The following is a 19,342-nucleotide window of genomic DNA, read 5'->3' as shown; positions in this document are numbered from 1 at the left end:
TTAGGGTCGGTTCGGTGTTGGTCTAGCTGGTTCCTAAAAAAACAAGAATTCAGAAACAAGCCCTTTACGGTGATTGTTTGTTTGTTTTGATCTATTGACCATCTAAAATAAATCATTCAACAAGCCGTGTTGGTCTTTCCAGCAAGCAAGGGCAAAAATATAAATATCTCTAGCTTTCAGACTTGCAAATTGGAAATGCATTGGACTTGCAAATTAGCAGCATCCAGAACAGATTAGCAACTGCATAGCAACACCTTTGCAACCACCAGAACACCAATATCAGCACACGTTTAAATCCACCTTAGAAACAACCTAGCAACCAGCCATTACACCCTTACAATCGTTCAAAAAAAAAAAAAAAAAAAAACATGCAAAAATGCAGATTGCTGGTTTTTTGGTTGGTGCGTTCTCCAACAACCTGAGAACGAAAGCTACAGTTTTAACCCACAACCACGTGCAATCTTTTCCTGATGCGAGCACAGTTTGACACAGTGATGACACAGACATTGCAACAGACTCTACATGTAAGCGAAGGCGATTCCTGATCGCTGCATCGTGCGTGTAGTGGTGAGGCGCAAGCAGCCTGTAGTTGCGTAGCAGGGAGAGAGAAAGAGACGACATGCTGTGTGAGTGTTTGAGAGAAAAAAAAATGTGCTCTTAAGCATTCCATCATTTACGTCCCTGCAGCCTCTCTCTGTGTCCCCCCCCAACCCCTCCTCCTCCTACAGAGAGAGAGAGAGAGAGAGTCAGTACGCAGAGAGGACTCCAGTCTGCTGGAGCACAGCACTGCTCGCTTTCTTGAGAGGAGAGAGGCAGAGCACCACGAGCCGTCTCCTCCTCCTCCGTCCGTGTGAGGCTGGTACACGCGTTGGCTGGTGGACACAGCAGCAGTGTTAGCATTAGCAGGGGATCTGGGCTCCAGCTTCCAAAATGCTCAACAACCTCACCGAATGTGAAGAGGGCGATGGGGGACCCAACAGTCAGGGTGAGTGGGCTGATCCTGCAACAGCTATTGGGTGTGTGTGTGTGTGTGTGTGTGTGCATGCAGAGGATGAGCAAATGTGTCTTGTACCGGGAACTAGTGATGGTACCAGTTCAAGCTGGAGTGTGTGTGAGTGTGTGTGACAGTCATGCACCAATGACTGATAGCTGCTTGTCAGTGTGTGTGGGTGATGCGAGATGTCAGAATATGTCAGAGTGCAAATACTCCGTGCATCATAATCAGTGGTGCTTTTGTGGTTGTTTGCATGTGTGTATGTGGCAAGGAAGCATTCACAGGAATGATACGGCTGGAAATGATTGTATGTGTGTGCGTGTCGGTGTGTATGCAGCTTTGGCAAAGGCTCGTGCTGCAAGGTTGCTGTGAGGAGAATGATAATGCTTTCTGTGTCTGTCTGAGGAAGTACAGAAAGCAATGTGTGTGTGTGTGTGTGTGTGTGTGTGTGTGTGTGTGTGTGTGTAGATTTTCATACTCTAAGAAAAGTCAGTCAAAATAGACTTAAAAATACAACAAAAATTGTGTTTAGTATAATTTAAATATATATATATATATATATATATATATATATATATATATATATATATATATATATATATATTAAACTGAACATGACTTAATGAACATAAATATGTAAATCAGGTAGAAATAGCTCCTTAAGGTAACAGTTGCTGGTTACCAATTTTTACAGTGCATGAAGGAATTTTCCATATTCATTTTTCTATTTCAACTCACACATTGAATTGTGCTATTTTAGGGTTAAAATTACCAGCTAATGTCCTTGCATAGTTTTTTTTTTGCAATTTTTTACAATGCACGATCTTCCTCTTGTCTGTCCTTTTCTCAGTCTGTCTTTCTGCTGCTTAATCGCATTTCATTTCTGCAGGCAGCGGATTCGTCTCCCTGTGTCTTAGATCCTTGGGAATAATTGGAATAATTGGAGCGCTTTAACAAAAGCAGACCTTCGGTGCATTTCATGTCATTAACCTCTTGAAAAAGGGGAAGGGGCTCTTAGATGCGAGATCTCGGTCTCTAAAAGCGTTTCGTGCCTACAGGTACAGCTCAGCTCCAGCCCGTGAGAGAGGAATTAAATTAGCTTGTACCTGACCTCTTCTCGCATGCGTTCTTATCAGCCCCCTGCAGTACAGCAGAACCTGCACTCATTATGAGTGTTGAAACGTTTTTTGCATGTTTCACGCACATTACAAATTGAGTCAGTTTAGCAAACAGCTCTTATTAAATGCGCTGTGGTGTAACTGTCATGATTGGATTGCAGCGGTTGCAGCAGAGACTCTGTCCGTGGTGCTGAAATGGATGCTCATTGAGCCGCTGGCATCGGTGGAACTCTCCATGGTTCTGAAACAGTCAGCGATCGCATGCGTTGTGAACGCAAAAGCCATTCCGGGCCCTCCGTCACTGACGGACTGATCGGTTTCGTGTAGACATGAGTGGAGCTGGCTGCAGACTGCTGCATTATAGCTTTTGCTTCTTTTCAAAGGGTTTCTCTCTCTCTCTCTCGCTCTCTCTGCTTCGCTTCCTTCAAAGTCCAATGCTGCCCTGAATTCGTTCTCTCTCTCTCTTCCTCCCATCAGGGGGTAGGGACAGTACTGCAGTGGTGCTAATGCCTATTTGGTCATAAAATTCATGCTTGGAAGCTCACCAGCTAAAGCTGTCCCAAAACAGTCTCGTTCTGTCATTCTTATTTTGGGGGAAATAAAAAGCAGGCATAATTCCCTCTTAAATTTAGACTCAAGTACATCCAGCGTAGTGTAATTAAGTGTAATAAACGAATAAGCAAACTACATAATATAACATAGTATGCACTGGACAATTGTTTGCATGTAATTTTGCTAACACCACATTGAATTAATTAGAAATTTTGAAATCGACAGAAAAAAAAAAAAAATGTTATTCATCGAAAAGCAACAGGGTTGCACTTTACAGTTGGTTTCTTGCAACAACGCATAAAATTCACGCACTCTTCAAGTCTTACGAACTTTCTTTCAATGTAGAGAATGTCGTTCTTTTGTCTAATGGTTTGTCAGTTAACAGCCAAGCTGCACTGTGTGAAATGCTGAGCGTTCTGTGAACGATTAGGTGTGTTATTACCAGTCACAAGCTTCAGCAGCTTCACAGATAATGTGCATTCTAAGGACAGTCACTGTGACAATGCCGTTACATCACTCATAGAGCATTCTGCCTGACGCATCAGATCGTTTCGGACCTAAGGTGCTTTCTCTCAGTGGATAATGAGGTTTGAGATTGCATTATGACACCGGTGATCTTTGGCATTTCTTAGCAGTGAAGAAGGCTGGATTAGATTAGCTGAGAAATTGGATGGGAGGCAGAAAGAAATTGATTGTTGATCGACTTCAGGGGAGCAAATAAAGACCCTATCAAATCACAGCTCCGAATTATACACACAACAGAGGAAACTGATATACCATTTAAATGTAATGTTTTTGAAAAATGTCTCATGCTCACCAAGGCTACAATTACTTGATTTCATAAACACAGCAACTATTTAAAATAACTCTTTTCTATTTGAATGCATTTTAAAATGTCATTTATTCCCTTCGGGAGATCATTTATTTGAAAATAATTAATTATACATAATTATTGCAGACCTTAATCAGAGATGAGTGGCTTAATTTTGCATACTGCAATTTAAAGAAGGAATGCCGGAAAAGAGGGAAAAGAAATGCGTTCTGTGAAGAGCGTACGGGCTGCTTGTCCTTGTGGTGAAGTCTCAGGTCAAGTAAGCATCAGGCCAGATGGCACGGACCTGTTTTAACAGCCGCAGACACATTAAAACATAACAGGACCACCCTAAATTAGCAACATCTAGAGCACTAGCTGTCCTCAAAAACCATACAGACACCAAGAGAGAACTATTTGTTCTTAAGCAAGCTTAATTGCATGGGTATAAGAATTATGCAGGATCCAGCTCTGTTTACTTGATGCATTCAGGTTGCTTTAGTCATGTAAAAAATATTTTGACTCGAAGAAAACCAATTTAAAAGCGTGCTCGGGTTCCCTTACAAAACACTTTGCAGGCAGACACAGCCATCATCATAATGCCATGACGCACTCTCTCTTTGAGAAAAAAGGAGCTGCCAGAAGCCATAAGTTATGTCAAAACATACAGTATTCATAATGTCGTAATACTCCACTTTTACATAAACCCTGACTATGAATCCAGTAATATATTCTACTGTATTATAAACCTCACCATGCGACTTTGCCTCATAAACTCATGAAGTATAAAAATATATTCAGAACTTTTCCTCAGAAGCTAGTAAATACTATTACACTTAATAGCCGGCATTTGATAAAGACAGAATACGGCGTCACTGGATCTGTTTGATGCAAGGTTTTAATCAACACTTCATGTGTTAACAACAGCTTCTCCCCGCCAATCAACTCATGCCATTGAAAGCCCGTAGTGTGAGTGCGTTTGATAGACAAGCTGCCACAGTCATGACAAGCAACAAAAAGGCAAGCAAGAAAATGCATTTCCTGTCAGCTCATTGCTTAGATCCATGCAGAGTCGGTGTTGGATGTTTATGAACAAAAATATCTTTGGGTGGCTTAGCTCTGAGCTATTGTATTCACTGACAAGTAGACTGTTGTGATAATTGGTTGCGATTTATCTTTTAAGACCATCTGGTTATGTGTATTATGTCATTTTAAAGTTTCAGTTATTTTTATAGTCAGCCCTACCCTTTTCAGGCTCGCGTGACGTTCGCATTTTACATTTAGAATGTGCATTCAGCTGAATTTCAGTTTTGTAATATTTACATATCGGCAAATAAACATAACCACGATCGCAATTCATGAGGTAGGTGTGTAATTCATTTGTTTTAGGGTCAGGGGGATGTAGTTCTTATGTAATTGTGGCGGTGTAGTGAGTATTATGTCACTGCAAAAGACCATGCATTATATAAGAATATTTCCCTAATGCCACATAAAGGATTTTTATATGCCCTCCTGTAATCCTGCTGATGTATTTGCCCTTGATGGATGGTTTTGTTAAGTTGTCGTGGCCAGCTGTCTCTGGCAGGTGCCTGGGAAGCCATTTTAGGGTGAGAACAGAGAGGAGGGCAGAGGCTGTGAGGTGAGACATGTTAAAGAAAAGAGCAGCGACAATACTCTAAAGCGAAAGGAGGAGATGAGACTTCACGCAGGGTGGAAGTTATAAGAAGGTTAATCACATGTTGATTAAACGCCATTCTGTTAAGACGCTGGCTAGTTATAAAAAAGTGGCATTATGTAACAAGGAGCATCATGCACAAAATCTTCTCAAAGAGGCACCGGCACTCGTACTTCTTTCAACGGCTACACAGAATGATAGTTTAGTGGTTTATGATTTGCATGCCTATGTATTTTCGTGCTAAAATTAATTGTTTCTTTTTAATGAGATATTTGAGAGTTTAATATCTATGCGCATCGTTTATTTTTGTTAATCGTGTGTCATTGTAATCTTTAACCTTTAAGACCTATTTTTTCATCAGAATTCCTCTAAACCCTCCACCTCCCCCAGCTCCACCTGTCTATATGAATATAATCTATGTACATAATGTATCTGCTTCTGCTGGAAGAACAGGACAACTGAAGATTCACCTGTTTGCAAAGATGTAAGATGTTAGTCATTCCCAAGCACTGACTGTGTGAAGTTGTGAACATAGCCATAGAGAGTTGGCAGCACACTTGCTGGTTATGCATGAACACTCTCTACAGCGATGCACGCTTTGCATTGTGTTACTGCAGATTGCAGAATGTAGTGCTGCTAATCTGTGCCATTTTTATCTCACGCAGACAAGCAAACATATATCTTCAGAGTCTCTTTGTCCACTGTATTGAGAAGAATTAAGTCTGTCTGGGACTTCTGATGGTTGTAGGATTTTTTTTTTCTCCGGCTACACGACCGTGTGAGGTCTGCAACTTCACTCTCTTCTTATCGTCACCTTCCTGCTGTCAGTTAAGAATTCATTAAGTTTCACTCTGAAGTGGCAAATCATAGTAGGCAGTGGCCTTGAAAAAGTAATGAAACTGTTCTTGCATAACCACAATGAAAATTGAAGAGCGGGGCACACATTGAGCTGTGGTGCTCATGCAGAGGATTCCAGGTTGAATTCCTAATTCTGTTCACGTACCTTTTCTGTCTTTTCTGGTTATTCAGATAAATAGGGCCTACAGATCTGCTCCTTGAATCTGACGATGCAGCATTCCAAGATTACTGATATAACAGCCCAACAGCACTGGGAACTTTCATTGTTTGTATCATTCCATTTGTCTTTGTTTTCTCGTTTACGACTGTCAGTTTGTGCATTAGTGATGCAGTTTTTTTTCTGTGGGCCCTATGATGGATTGGCCATCTTTCCACTGTGTTTCCCTGCCTATGAGAAAATAGAGAAATGGATATTTCAGTGACTCTTTTTGAAGGTTACGTAATATTATTTTTTAAATTCAACCAATTTGACGCTGATTCGTTCAGAAACAAAATAAGTGGTTTGATGAATTCGGTTCTATATAGTAATATGCTACTCTTAATATATTTTTAGAAATAGTGTTTTAAGGAGTAAGTCATTGAATCTAAAGCTGTTTTTCTTTAGAGTGATGGGTAATTCGGGAATTGAGCCATTGAATCATTTACTCAACCAATTGATTCAAAACACGAATTTATCCAACAACAAAACGCCAGTACTTTGTGTTGTGCAACTGTTTGGGTTGGCGAAGTAAAAACACACAACTTACCTGGCAATGTTGTCTAAAATGTAAATTAATTTTGGGATTACCGCTCAAACATTTAGTTTACTTTTATTTGCTCGTGGATTCCCAGGGAATCACATTTTTAACTTAGCATTACTAGTGCCAAACACAACTGTTTTTAGTTACTGGAATGCTTTCTTTTGCGTGGCTGTCTTTACTGACTGATATCCAGTCATTTAAATATAATTATGTACAATCGTGAGATGAAACTGTGCTTGTATTTGTTGTTTGTGAAATTTGCATTTTAATAGGAATCCATGTGATTGGCAATGTCAAAAGATTTACCTTTCACGGATTTTGCATCAAGTTGGTCTGACGAATTCCATGCATTAAACAACAGTAAATGGCTCTTTTTTCAAAGTGGTGAATGTTGACAATAGACAATGGACCTTTTTTGAATGTGAAATATCAAAAAATGTTGCGACCATACCAAAACAACTGTTTGGTGTTAAAAGAGCTGATATTCATATATGCAGTCACATTTGTCCATACGCTCACAAGAACAATAAATTACCTTGAGAGCAGAGATGAAAATGAAGAAATGGTACATGCTGTCCCTGTGAGTGTTGGATGAGTCAGTTTCACCCCAAGCGCACTGTGTGCTTTCTCTATTTCTCTCAATCTCCTATTCTTTCTCTCCCTTTCTCTCTCTCTCTCTCTCTCTTTTCTGAGTAGGGCGAGGATCTCCTTTCTCATCTGGAACTGTACTAAATCCCTCAACCGGTTTTCATGCTTGTCTCCCTTAGTTCTGTTCTCCATTTACACTGGTCTACTGTCCCCTGTATTCTCATTTCCTCTTTAAATAGGGAAGTTAGCCGAGCAGGACTTGTCTCTTGCTGTAGCTGTAGAATTGATGGATTTCAATGCATTAATCCTTTGTCAGACAATAATGTCAATTTTATAGATTTTATTTATGGGAAATTGATTGTCTAACTGCTTTGTGTGTTTGCATGTACGTGGAGTCATGCTCATCCACGCGGCGCTTGCAGAGCCACAGTATTTTGGACATTTTTGACCTTGACATTCATATTGCACTAATCAACATAAATCATGCTTGATTTTGCACAGTAACAATATAATTAGTAGCTCGTTTTCGCAGTCAGCCTTAACATAGCACGACAGTTAAGTCTTTAGTCATCTCTCGCGACCTTTTCCACAGCTCTGTGTGCCGCATATGAATGGCTTTATTGATAAAGACAACATGATCTCCAAGGGCAAGATGATTTATGACATGGCACGTGTTCACGGACACAACAGATTTCTAAGCGGAGCTTTGCCTGGGGTTTTGTGGCAGTTGACATGTTCATGCGCAAGACAGTGACATATGACGTTCCATCCCATGTGCTAAAAGAAGCTGTGTGTGTGTGTGTTCAGTCCAAAACCATGTCCTCTTTCAACAGGACTGTTTTCACACCATGTGCCATTGAAGTCTGGTGAAGTCTGCCAGTATTGGCTCTTAACACTTTGTCCTGCTCTCCCACTCTGTGGGACGAATCTTTAATAGCCGCTCAGCTGGCTGGGGTTCTGTGTGCGGGTGCTGATCTCTGTAAGCTGGCCTGTTAAGTAGCAGTATTCAGAACTGTCTTAGACTGGTCTGACCTAAGAAAGCTTTAATGTCAGTGTGACCAGCGGCTCTTAGAAAAGGTCATTTGTGTGATGTGCAGGGATGAACTGGCCATAGGGAACACAGTTCACTTGTGAGGCTCCTGTTAAAATGTATACAATTTTAATACAGCTGGGAATTATACAAAGGGTTAAAGGCACAAATGTTCTTGTGGGTGGAGTTTTTCAATTGACATTTTCCGAATGTCTTGGTTATTTGAGTATGACTCAAAATCTGCAAAGAGGTAATTAAATGTAATATACTGTGTAAAATGTTTAGTTTATTGAACAATCAAATAATATTCAATCTGGTCTCATAAAAATACGTACCTCTGTGCAGTTTTTGTGCGACACATATGTCTTACTGCATGTTTCCCCACAGTTTTTAAATTAAACGTTTTAAACGAATGCTCTATCATATTGGAAATATGCCCTATTCCAAATCCAACCAACAGATGCAAAACTGATATAAAAACACATTTGTTGGTGCAACCGTGCCATTTCAACTACCTTTTACACAAATATGAACTGTTTTGTCGAACCATAGTTATACAGAATTACTCCTCGCCTCTAAAGTACATTTTTGTAATCAAGTCAAGTCAAGTCAAGTCAACTTTATTGTCAAATATGCTCTATGTACAACATACAGCACAGATGAAATTCCTTCCCTTCTGACCTTGCAATCATGCAGAATAAAAGAATAAAGATAAAAGAATAAAAAAAAACGAAAGTATAATAAAATAATGGTAAAATATCTAAAATATCTAAAATATAAATAGTGCAACATTAAACATACAGACATTAAACATACAGACAAGGCACTTGTTGGAAAATTAAATCGGTGAGCTACTGAACAAACCTACCATCTATGAAAACCTATAGATATGAAGCTGATGCTAGATATGAAGTGTGATGCTAATGCTGAAAAGCAGAGGACTCTAGAGTTAATTTATTTTGGAAAACTGCATTGAAATGTACTTATTGGAGCAAATCACCCTCCTCCATCCCCAACTCCTCCTTTTGCACAGTCAGGACTTAGCCTTCTGATACAGACTCCTATATCTTGAAATGTTACATTTAAATATCATTTAGTGCATTAATGATATTTGCTTTGTTCTGTTCTGTTAGCCCTAGGGGGGATTTAAGGCTGCTCTTCCTGCTCATTCATGACAAGCTGCATGGATGGGCAGAGAGTTTTTCACAGAACAGAACCATTCTGCCAAACCAAACTTTATTCTAGTATCTATCATTTTGACAATAGTGGTCATGACAGAAATGAAAATGACTCCATTATTTACCCACCCCCGAGCCATCCTAGGTGTATATAACTTTCTTCTTTCAGGTGAACACAGTCAGAGTTCTTTACATTTTATCCTGGTTCTTACAAGCTTGGTAAGGCTGGTGGACAGTGGACATTTTTTTTGAAGCTCTACAAACCGTATGTATCTGTCATAAAACTAACCTAATCACCTCTTGTGAAGTAGATCAAAAATATTAGATTTGTAACAAAAATATTTGTATTTTTCAAAATTATAACTCAAATAACTGACTTCAGCAACACCCGTGTGCGCGTTCACGTAACAGTCGAGTTCCGGTTTCTTGGCTGACCTCTGACTCCATGTAAGCAGTGAACTCCAGACGTTTTTTCTCATTTTCTGCTTGTAATTCATTACCGGCATTTAGGTTTGCTCTATCCTTTTTTTTTTTTTTTTTTTTATTGCCTTCCGAGCTTATGCTACGATACTTAATTTTAAAAATGTACTTTTTGTGTGAACTATTCCTTTAAGCACCACGGCTATTTTTTAACATCAATAATTATAACAAGGCAAATCAGTGTATATACATACACACAAGCACACATGTCTATTGTTACACACATTTTATGTTTAAAGGAATCACAACAGTAATGAAAAAGGTGAATGAATCATGTGGATTTCAAGCATGAATACACATTATGTCTGGTGCATTACATGCGTATCTGATTGTGTGTGTGTGTGTGTGTGTGTGTATATTCTTGTGGCAGCTGCATGCACCATCAGGCAGTAGTTCTCCACTATGTAGGTCAGACTGCATGGAGAAAAAAAGATAGAGATCTGCGTTTGCTGAGCTGAATGCCATCAACACTGAGACTCTGTTTATTGAAATTGGAACCAAGAGTTAATTTCTTTTTCATGCATTCATGTGTTCAATTTAACCAAAAACAATAATAATAATAGAGGTAAGGTTTGAGCCTGTACATGTCAGTGTGTATGTTTGCCTGTGTGTTTGTATGTGCAATTAAGGATCTTGTCATGGAAATTGTCCTACAGTAAAAGTGACTCCCCTTGGGGTTTACACAGGCAGCTTAAGCTTCAGGAACTCTCTAGAGAGACAGGGGTGAATGTGTGTGTGTGTGTGTTTGTGTGTGTTTGTGTGCAGGTGCACGGATGGTGAAGGTCAGAGATGCATTCCTGAAAGAACCTCCAACAATAGGCTTATAGGGATAGGTGCTCAATCACGCTGTTGGACGTCTCAATTTATCATCAGAAAACGTCACAGTTTTGCCTAAGGCATGTGATTACAGATGCATTTGCACTGGATTTTAACATAATGCAGATTCAGGGCCAGATTTGCTAAACCAAGCGAATTATCATAAAGCCACAATCCCATAAAAGTGGAGTGACAAGTTGGTTGATCCGCTGACAATGAGCAAATCACGCATGAATATCCATATACTGAATATAACAGTTTTATTACTACCTCATCAGTTATGGTGCTTTTGCATCTTTTTAAAGCTTGAAAGTCTTACGGCTTACAGTCACACTGACTAAAAGACAAAATTTAGAATAGAATAGAATAGAATAGAAAGGAGATGGTGGAATGGACTGCAGGAGAATGCAATGTCAGTGCCAGACGAGCCATTATGGAAGATTAAATCTGATCCACGCTAAGAGTGACCCTGTGGAGAGAGAGAGAGAGAAAAAGAGAGAGAGAGACGCTCAGCCTGGCTTATTGTATTAATAGCTGTCTGTGGGTGTCAATAGCTGTATATCAGATCTGGAGAGACTTTGATTTGATTTAAAGTTTGGCTGTACAGTGGGTCAGTCCCGGTCCTTCAGTTACCCAGCACTACAATGTCTTTTCTTAAGTATCTCCAAATGTGCATTCATATAACATCATAAGTAGTATAAAAGAAGCCATAGAACACAAGATTTTTCTTGCTGTTTTGAAATAAAGATTAAACTGCCCACATCAGTATGACAGTTCAATCCAGTATTCATCAACTTGGCTCACCTAGTCAACAAATCGGATGTAGGATAAATTATTTCAGAGACACAACAATTAAAATTTCTATATATATAGGAGGTTCAGCCATAATGAGGTCATTCAAGAAAATTTCATTCTTAACATCTACAGAGACTTTTTATACTACTAATGCTTTTATTAAGCTAGGGTAAATTAAAATAATTAAATAATACGTAAGTAATATTACAGAAGGTTTTCTATTAACAGTACTATTATATCAAAGTAGCCTTGCTAAGCTAAAGAAAATTTGCTATAATGTAGTTATAAATGAGATATAATGTCTTAAATGCAAAACATAGATATAAATAATTAGTAGAATACTTCTACTTTTTCTGCTGCTCTTCAGGTAAGAAAACATTCTGAAAAACATGAATCTGAAAAAGTAGAAGATTAAGAATTCTACTTAAATGAGATTATGGCTTTAAAGGAAAAGTTCATTTCCACAATGAAGTCAAAAATAAGTTTTTTTGAAAGGAGAAGGTTTCTGAGGGAAACATTGCAGGATTTTCATCCATATAGTGGACTTGAGTTGTGGCCAACAGATTGAATGTCCAAACTGGCATTCTGTCACAATACCACCTGAGGAATAAGGGTCCTATTTAGTCAAATGATTGGTCATTTTCTAAAAAAATACAAATTTATATACTTTTTAACCACAACTGCTCATTTTTCACTAGCTCTGCTTAGGAAGGAGATTTGACCTACAGTTTTTACAAAGTGAACGTGCAAAGAAAGTCAAACACCCTTTACAAAAAAGAAAGGTAAAACAATGATGGAGTTTTTCATCCGACCCTACCTTTTTGAACCAGATTACTCAGATAAAGAAGTAACCATGCATGACTTTTCCAATGTCATTGCACAATGTGTGTAATTTTTATTTTTTTAAGAAAATGACAGATTGTTCCATCAGATAGGACACTTATTACTTAGCTGGGATCATGCAGTCCTTTGAATCTGCATTAAAAATGCAATTCAGACCTTCAACGCATTGCCTGCGATTTATGTCTACTGTATGGAGAAACTTCCTAGAATATTTTCCTCAATAACCTTTGTGGCGGAAGAAAGAAAGATCTTGGATGACATTGTGGTGAGTAAATCGTCAGGAAATTTTCATTCTGGAAGTGATCTAATCCTTAAAGGTGCTGATATTACAGAACGCTATGCAAAATAAAAAGCATCATATGGCACCTTTAAAGTGTAAATCATTGCAAATAAATGTTCTCCGGATGGACGTTTAACCTTGCTGCGCCGAAGGACAGGCGGTTTGACAGGCTAGTGAAGGTATGTTATGATTAAGCCGTTGAATACCAGTCAACTCTTTGTTGTTACTAAGCAACCTGTTTCCTGGCAACGCTTTACTTGTCCTTCGGCAACCATTGATTTAATTCAGAATGACTGTTCCCCCTTCACTCCCATGCTGTGTCATCTCTAAGTCAATGCAAGTCTCGGGACCAATGAACCTAGACATTAACGAATGTTCAGCATCCAGATTTGACATTGAACCGTTCTCTGCTGTAAGTGTTAAAAAATTGCTGCGTCAGAGCACCGCATCCACGTCGCTTCAGAACAGCGCAGACTTTATACGGCCATGAATCTGTTCAGATAAGCGGCGCCTATGAAAGGTACGTTTCCGACCGCAGCGCGAGGAGAGCGAGACAGCTGGGGGATTTCATCAAAGAGTCTGCGACGAGCAAGAGTGGGAGGAAGATGAAGACAGAGAAAAGGAAGGAGGGAGACGTAACTCAGGCCAGCGGCAGCACCTTTGCAGCTCTGCAGCACTTTGTGTGTCAGTACCTCCGGAGGAACATTAATCTGACAGCTGTGGCCGTGTGTCTGCGCGCGCCTTTGTACATGTGCGCCAACGTTCAGGTGGCCTATTTACTGAAATTAATGCAATATCTGGCATGCCACGGTCACCCACTCCGCATGTGGGATAATCCTAGCGAGACACACTTCTAGCAAAGCCTTTGAAAGCTGGTGTAAACTGTCCATTTTAGGGTAAAGCTACCACGTGAGAGACACGACCTGTGCTGATCTATCTGTGAACAATCTGCTAGTTCAATAGACTCGTATTTAGCGGCGTTCAATTGTTAAATCAGATTGTGCTATTCCTGTATCTGTAGCGCTATTCGTGTTGTAGTGAGCCTTGTGGGTCCGCGCTGTCGAGAACCTTCTACTGTAGGTCTGCTGTGAACCAGACCCTTGTGAAAAAGAAGTGCACTTAATTGTATCGAATGTGCACTTGCAATGTACTTCACATCTTAAAAGTATATTTGTTAAAAACTACATGAAGATTATATCATATTAATGGAATATATGGCCACTTAAGTATGCTTGAAGAGAGTACACTTGAATACAGTTCTTAATATTGTACTTTATAATACACTATATTGCCAAAAGTATTGGGTCACCCCCTTCCAACGAACAGGTTTAACTACTTTAGTAATATCTATGAGTGCATATTATGATATTCTAAGGAATTGTGTGCTTCTGATTGTATAGCAACACGACCCTTTTCTATTTTAACATGACAATGCCTTTGTGTATAAGGCAAGGTTTAAAAAGAGTCGGTGTGGAAGAACTTGACCGGTCTGCATAAAGCCAATGACTTGCACATTCACTATACAACATAAAGTACAAAAGTACTGGGACACTTCCCTGGCAACAAAGATGGTAACATAATTCATGTATTTAAAATTTGATTTCCATCTCTATTGCAGCAGTTTTGGAAGTGTCTAAAATGACTGTGTTTGATGATGACTTTTTGGTTCAAGGACTGCATTTAAAGTCGCACCAGAGGAGTTCAGCTGGGATTAGGAGTTGGCTTTATGCAGACCGTTCAAGTTCTTCCACACTGACCCAATCAATCATTACTTTTTTTATCTCGCCTTATACATAGAGGCGTCCTGTCCAAACTGTTGCTATAAAATAAGAAGCCCACAATTCCCTAGAATGTCATTCTGTGCTTTAACATTAAGATTTCTCACATCATTCTCACTTAAGTCTAGTTCAAGTATGCTTGCTCCTCTTTCTCACATGGGAATATTATCTTATTGACCTAGTGAACCATAGGTCTGTAATGAACCATTTAGGTAAGTAGACATAGACAGCTTAATAGATCTGTGGTGAGAATTACAGGCCTGTAATGTACTGTAATATACTGTAGCTCTATAGCAGCTGACTTTTATTTATTTATATATTTTTAACAAGGAATCAAACCTGCAGTCATGGCATTTTTGTGCTCTAACACTAGAGCTAGAGCATGCATGTGTGTATCCATATATTTGCATATTGTATATTGTCTGTTTCACTAGACTGATCCACATTCACTTTCATTGTAACGGCAGTGCTGAGGGATCTCTGCAGAACGTCACACACTGCAGCTGCAGCACTGCCTTTGGCTGAAGTCTCCACACACACACACACAGCTGCGGTCCTCTCTGAGCTTCTGACTTGTGGTCTGGACAGTCATTATGTAAGCCTTGAGTCACTGAATTGGTGGTGAGTTCTCCTGGGGAACATGAAGGTTTGTGTCAATAATGTTCACGCACACCACACAAAGGATTTGAGGGCAAAGACTGTGAACGAGCAGCGATTTAGACACAGAACAATGATCGCCATTGTTGCACAGAACCTATTGACTCTGACTTTAATAGCTCACTGCAAACAGACAAGTATTATTGAATGAAAAAGACTATACGCTGTATTAGTTTGTGAACCCTTTGAGAATATCTGGATTTCATTGCATGAATATACAGTAGTGCGGTCTTAGTTTAATGCACAGTTGTAGACAAGCACCATCTGGCTACACCGATAACACACAAACTGTTGAACTTTCGCGCAGCTCTCTTTAGGTTATACTTCAGCGTTCAGAAAAACAAATATTTTTAGCCATTCATTAATTGATTTACTTGTGTGCTTTTTGCATTGTCTTTACTGTCCTTACACAGGATTCTTCACTTCTAGACTTTTGAATTTCTTCAGATGAGCATATGGTAAAACATTACAACATTACTGTTTTTATGCATTTTTAATCACAAATATCCTTTCGTTCACGCAGTTCAGCTTTTTTCATCATTCTAAGTTTTTATCTCACACTTTCAAATGTATTTGTTTTTGCATTTTTATTGCAATTCTAAAAAAGTCAGAACCGCATTATATAAACAGAATTATGACATAAAAGCAAAAATAATATTCGTCTATGTTTTTTATTGTATTACTGTGAAGGCACAGCTGAAGTTTCAGTGGCATTTGATCCTTCAGGGATCATTCTAATATTCTGGTTTGCTGATTAAAATTACATTTGTCAAAATCACAGTACATTTTTAACCAGTTGTGCAACCTTCATAACATTGGTAAATTGGTCTGGTGAAATTTGAAGCAATATCATTTAGTCAGCATTTCCGCTTGCTGAAACTGGTGTATTTATGTGATATTTTAAGGCAATATTTCATTGGTAACTTGGTCTGCCACCTGAAAATGCTTGAGAAACGCCATGACAGTCAAATATCATGCCATGGCACTGAAATACTAATTTAGATCCACCTCAAGACATTCACAGCACATACAACTGAGCTTCTGACGTGAGATAAATGACTGCTGGTCTGCTCACCCTGGAGGGCTTCTCAATCAAATCTCCACCATATGTCCAATTCTGTGCTCGTGAATTCAGACAGTTTGTATGTTTTGCCCACACTGAAGGCTTCCACCATTAAGTTTGTTTGGATTAAGCCAGTTGGCATAGTGTTACTTTCTTTGTCACCAACTCCACATTGCCAGCTCCATGAATCAGCACTTTTGGCTTGAGGATAAATGCTTGGATATTCAGTTCATCTACAGGGACAAAAAGCATTTAAAAGATCCACACCAAAACAGACCTGTCAGATATGTCATTTTCCTAAGTCTAGGTTAATTTCTGCTGCATTAAATACACTTGAGAACTGTGAAAGAGAGCTGACATGCCTCAAGCTCTTCTCTTGTAACGTCTCTATTTCTCCACCTTTATTACTTCTCTTGTCAGTTTTCTCTAAAACAAAGCCTCTCAATGCAGCTTATTAGCAGACATCATCTGATTCCATATTTAATATCTCAGGCCTTTAACTGTCTTTTATCATCAAAGCTCCTGAATCTGAGGATCAGCAGTTATTTAATTAACTTTTGTACAATCACTGGTTTCTTTTCTCCTTTACTCTAGACTAAATGGATGTGACCTAATATCACTGTGAAAAGGGATCCACGTAACAAACAGGAAATCTGGGGCTTAATCCTGTTTGGGTTATTTTCTTTGACTCTGCCTGTTTCAGGATTGACCCAGATGCTCTCCCTATGTTCTGCCCCTGCTTCCTGTCTAGATCCGATAAAACTCGTGCTGAAACATTTCATTCAGCATAACTGGTAGCCATAGGTTCGATTCCCATGAAACACACTGGCTGAGGACATTTTTTATCAATTAGGTTCCAAAAGAATGTGGGTTCAGTTATAGAAATTCCCACAGTGTGCATGAAACCGAGACGGTTGTCAATTATGCATTTAGATGTGGATCATAGCTATCCATTTACAAGGAATGAGGTATATGACTAGTGTTTTCAGGTCTTGCTGCAGGATCGCTTTATGAGCTGTGCCCAAACAACAAGCCTAAAGCTTATATGATCATCTATAGTGTGAACATGGCAAGCTCTTCGAGGTCATGCTCTCATGTTTGCAGCCTTCTAAACATAAAACACGATGGCTCTGTTGGTGGTTTACTTAAAATGGCAAAACATAATGAGTCTTTTGTAGCTGTGTCAGTCATGGCAGTTTCGAGAGGTAGTTGTGTTTTGTACACACAAAAAAGTGGATTCACTCCCATATTTAAAGGGATGGTTCACCCAAAAATGTTAATTTTGTCATTAATTACCCTGCATAGAGCAAAAAGCAACTACCATATTCAAGACCTGTTACAATGGCCTGTTAAAATATGATTTTACTTAAAATAACAGAATTAAAACATTTTGGTGAACTACCCCTTTGAGGTTGTCACTCCTGAAACTTTACAGCGTGTATGTGGCCAAAAACTCAGATAAGCTACTCTAAAAGAAATGTTCAGATCAAAAATGACTATCAAACCCTAGATGATGCATCACAGCAGAGAATGCTTGTCAAAACAGTAATTTAAAGAAATCTTGACGCTAATACATCTGACACCCATCCTGTATAATCACTGATGTGTTGACTGCTCTTAAAAATAAAGTTGTTTTTATTGTCATCTGTGGTTCCGTGAAGAGCGTTTAATATTTACAGAGCGTTTCCATTGCACAAAATCATTTTTATACTGGAAAACGTTTCTTTGAAACATTAAAATATTCTTAACATTTAGTAAAAATGGTTCTAAGAACTGTTGTTCTGGGAACTAAATATGTTTCTTATATGGCGTCTATGCGAAAACTCCTTTTGGAAGCTTTATTTTAAAGAGTGTGGAGGATCATTTGCGAGAAGCAGTGAATTCTGGGTTATCAGGGCAAGCAGTACTTGCAGTTTGGCACTATGTGTGTACTAGACAAAGGCCTTTGTCCTGAGGGAAAGCTGTGTTGCACTGAGTACCATCGTGATTAAAAAGGCATATCATGTAATGCTACTAGCGTAAAATCAGGAAAGAGTAGAGTGGAGCGCTGTTTATGGAACAAAATAAATAGTTTTCTGAAACACAATTCCTTCAGTAAACAAAGATCAGTTACGTCTTTGGCCACGACCCAGAAGTGATGCAACGCGATTGATTTCTTCTCAAGAGACTGGATAACGTTGCCATTATGACATATAGAGGAAGTAAAAAAAGGCATCAATTAAAGAACCTCAAGGGAGCTGACTGTTTAAAAGCAAGATATTTAAATTGATATACTTTGATATATGTTTAACTGCACTTAAGAGCTTCTCTGTACAAAAAGTACAAAAATCTGTTGTTTAGTTGCTTTACCATTATAAGTCAATAATCAATTATAATCAATCAAGTGAATAAAAGATATCTGTGGGGCAACTAAACAAACTAAACACTTCTGGGTGCATCTCTTCCCTAATGCAAACTGACCATTTAACAAGTGCCTTTTACCACCTGGACACAACGGGAGTAAAGGAGGCTTTCCTTGAAGTAAACCGGATAAGACGTGTTCTGTGAGTCATACAGCGACACAGAGGTGCTTTAGTGAGGACGTGTTGTATTCCCCAACAACAAAACATGAATCACTAAAGATCTGAAACCTGCTGAGCCAAAGAAAGGTGGTCTGAAGACAAAAGGGGAATTCAAAGAGGATACAGGAAGGCATGAAAATGTTACTTGAGATAGGGAGAAATGATAACAGCACAAGTGTGATTGCAAACTTAGTCAGAACAGCATGAAGGAGGTGTGGAGTGGGATGAAAACCACCACCGACCGCAAACTGGCCAGTAGCCATGCATTAAAGCAAAGCTTGTTTTCGACAAATTTGGTTTGCAGTTGCCCACTATAACCCTTTCATGCAGCGAGGACACTGAAGCCTCTTTCCCACTCCCTCGGTCTCAGGCTGGCTATCTCTGCTGATCAGTTGTGAAGGGAATTGAGGAAGCTCCACACAGCGGCACAGCCTGATATAATCAGCCTCAGGGAGCTCGAGACACAAGCTAACCAATTCTGCAGGCTTCTCAAACACCTGCTCTCTCCTTCGGTTAGATAAAGGT

The 19,342-nt window shown here is 39.2% G+C and overlaps 1 protein-coding gene across 1 annotated transcript in view; it reads left to right on the top strand.

Annotated features, from left to right (window-relative positions):
• The first annotated feature begins 742 nt into the window (after window positions 1–742).
• Window positions 743–19,342, top strand: part of slc12a5b (solute carrier family 12 member 5b) — a 44,475-nt gene continuing 25,875 nt past the window's right edge. Inside the window, exon 1 of the mRNA XM_043247413.1 lies at window positions 743–985. Coding sequence (XP_043103348.1) covers window positions 931–985 — 55 coding nt within the window. The 5' untranslated portion in view covers window positions 743–930. The remainder of the gene's footprint in view (window positions 986–19,342) is intronic.

Source organism: Puntigrus tetrazona, chromosome 8 (assembly GCF_018831695.1).
Source record: "Puntigrus tetrazona isolate hp1 chromosome 8, ASM1883169v1, whole genome shotgun sequence".
NCBI classification, from domain to species: Eukaryota; Metazoa; Chordata; class Actinopteri; order Cypriniformes; family Cyprinidae; genus Puntigrus; species Puntigrus tetrazona.
This window is presented reverse-complemented; position numbering and strand designations above follow the sequence as displayed.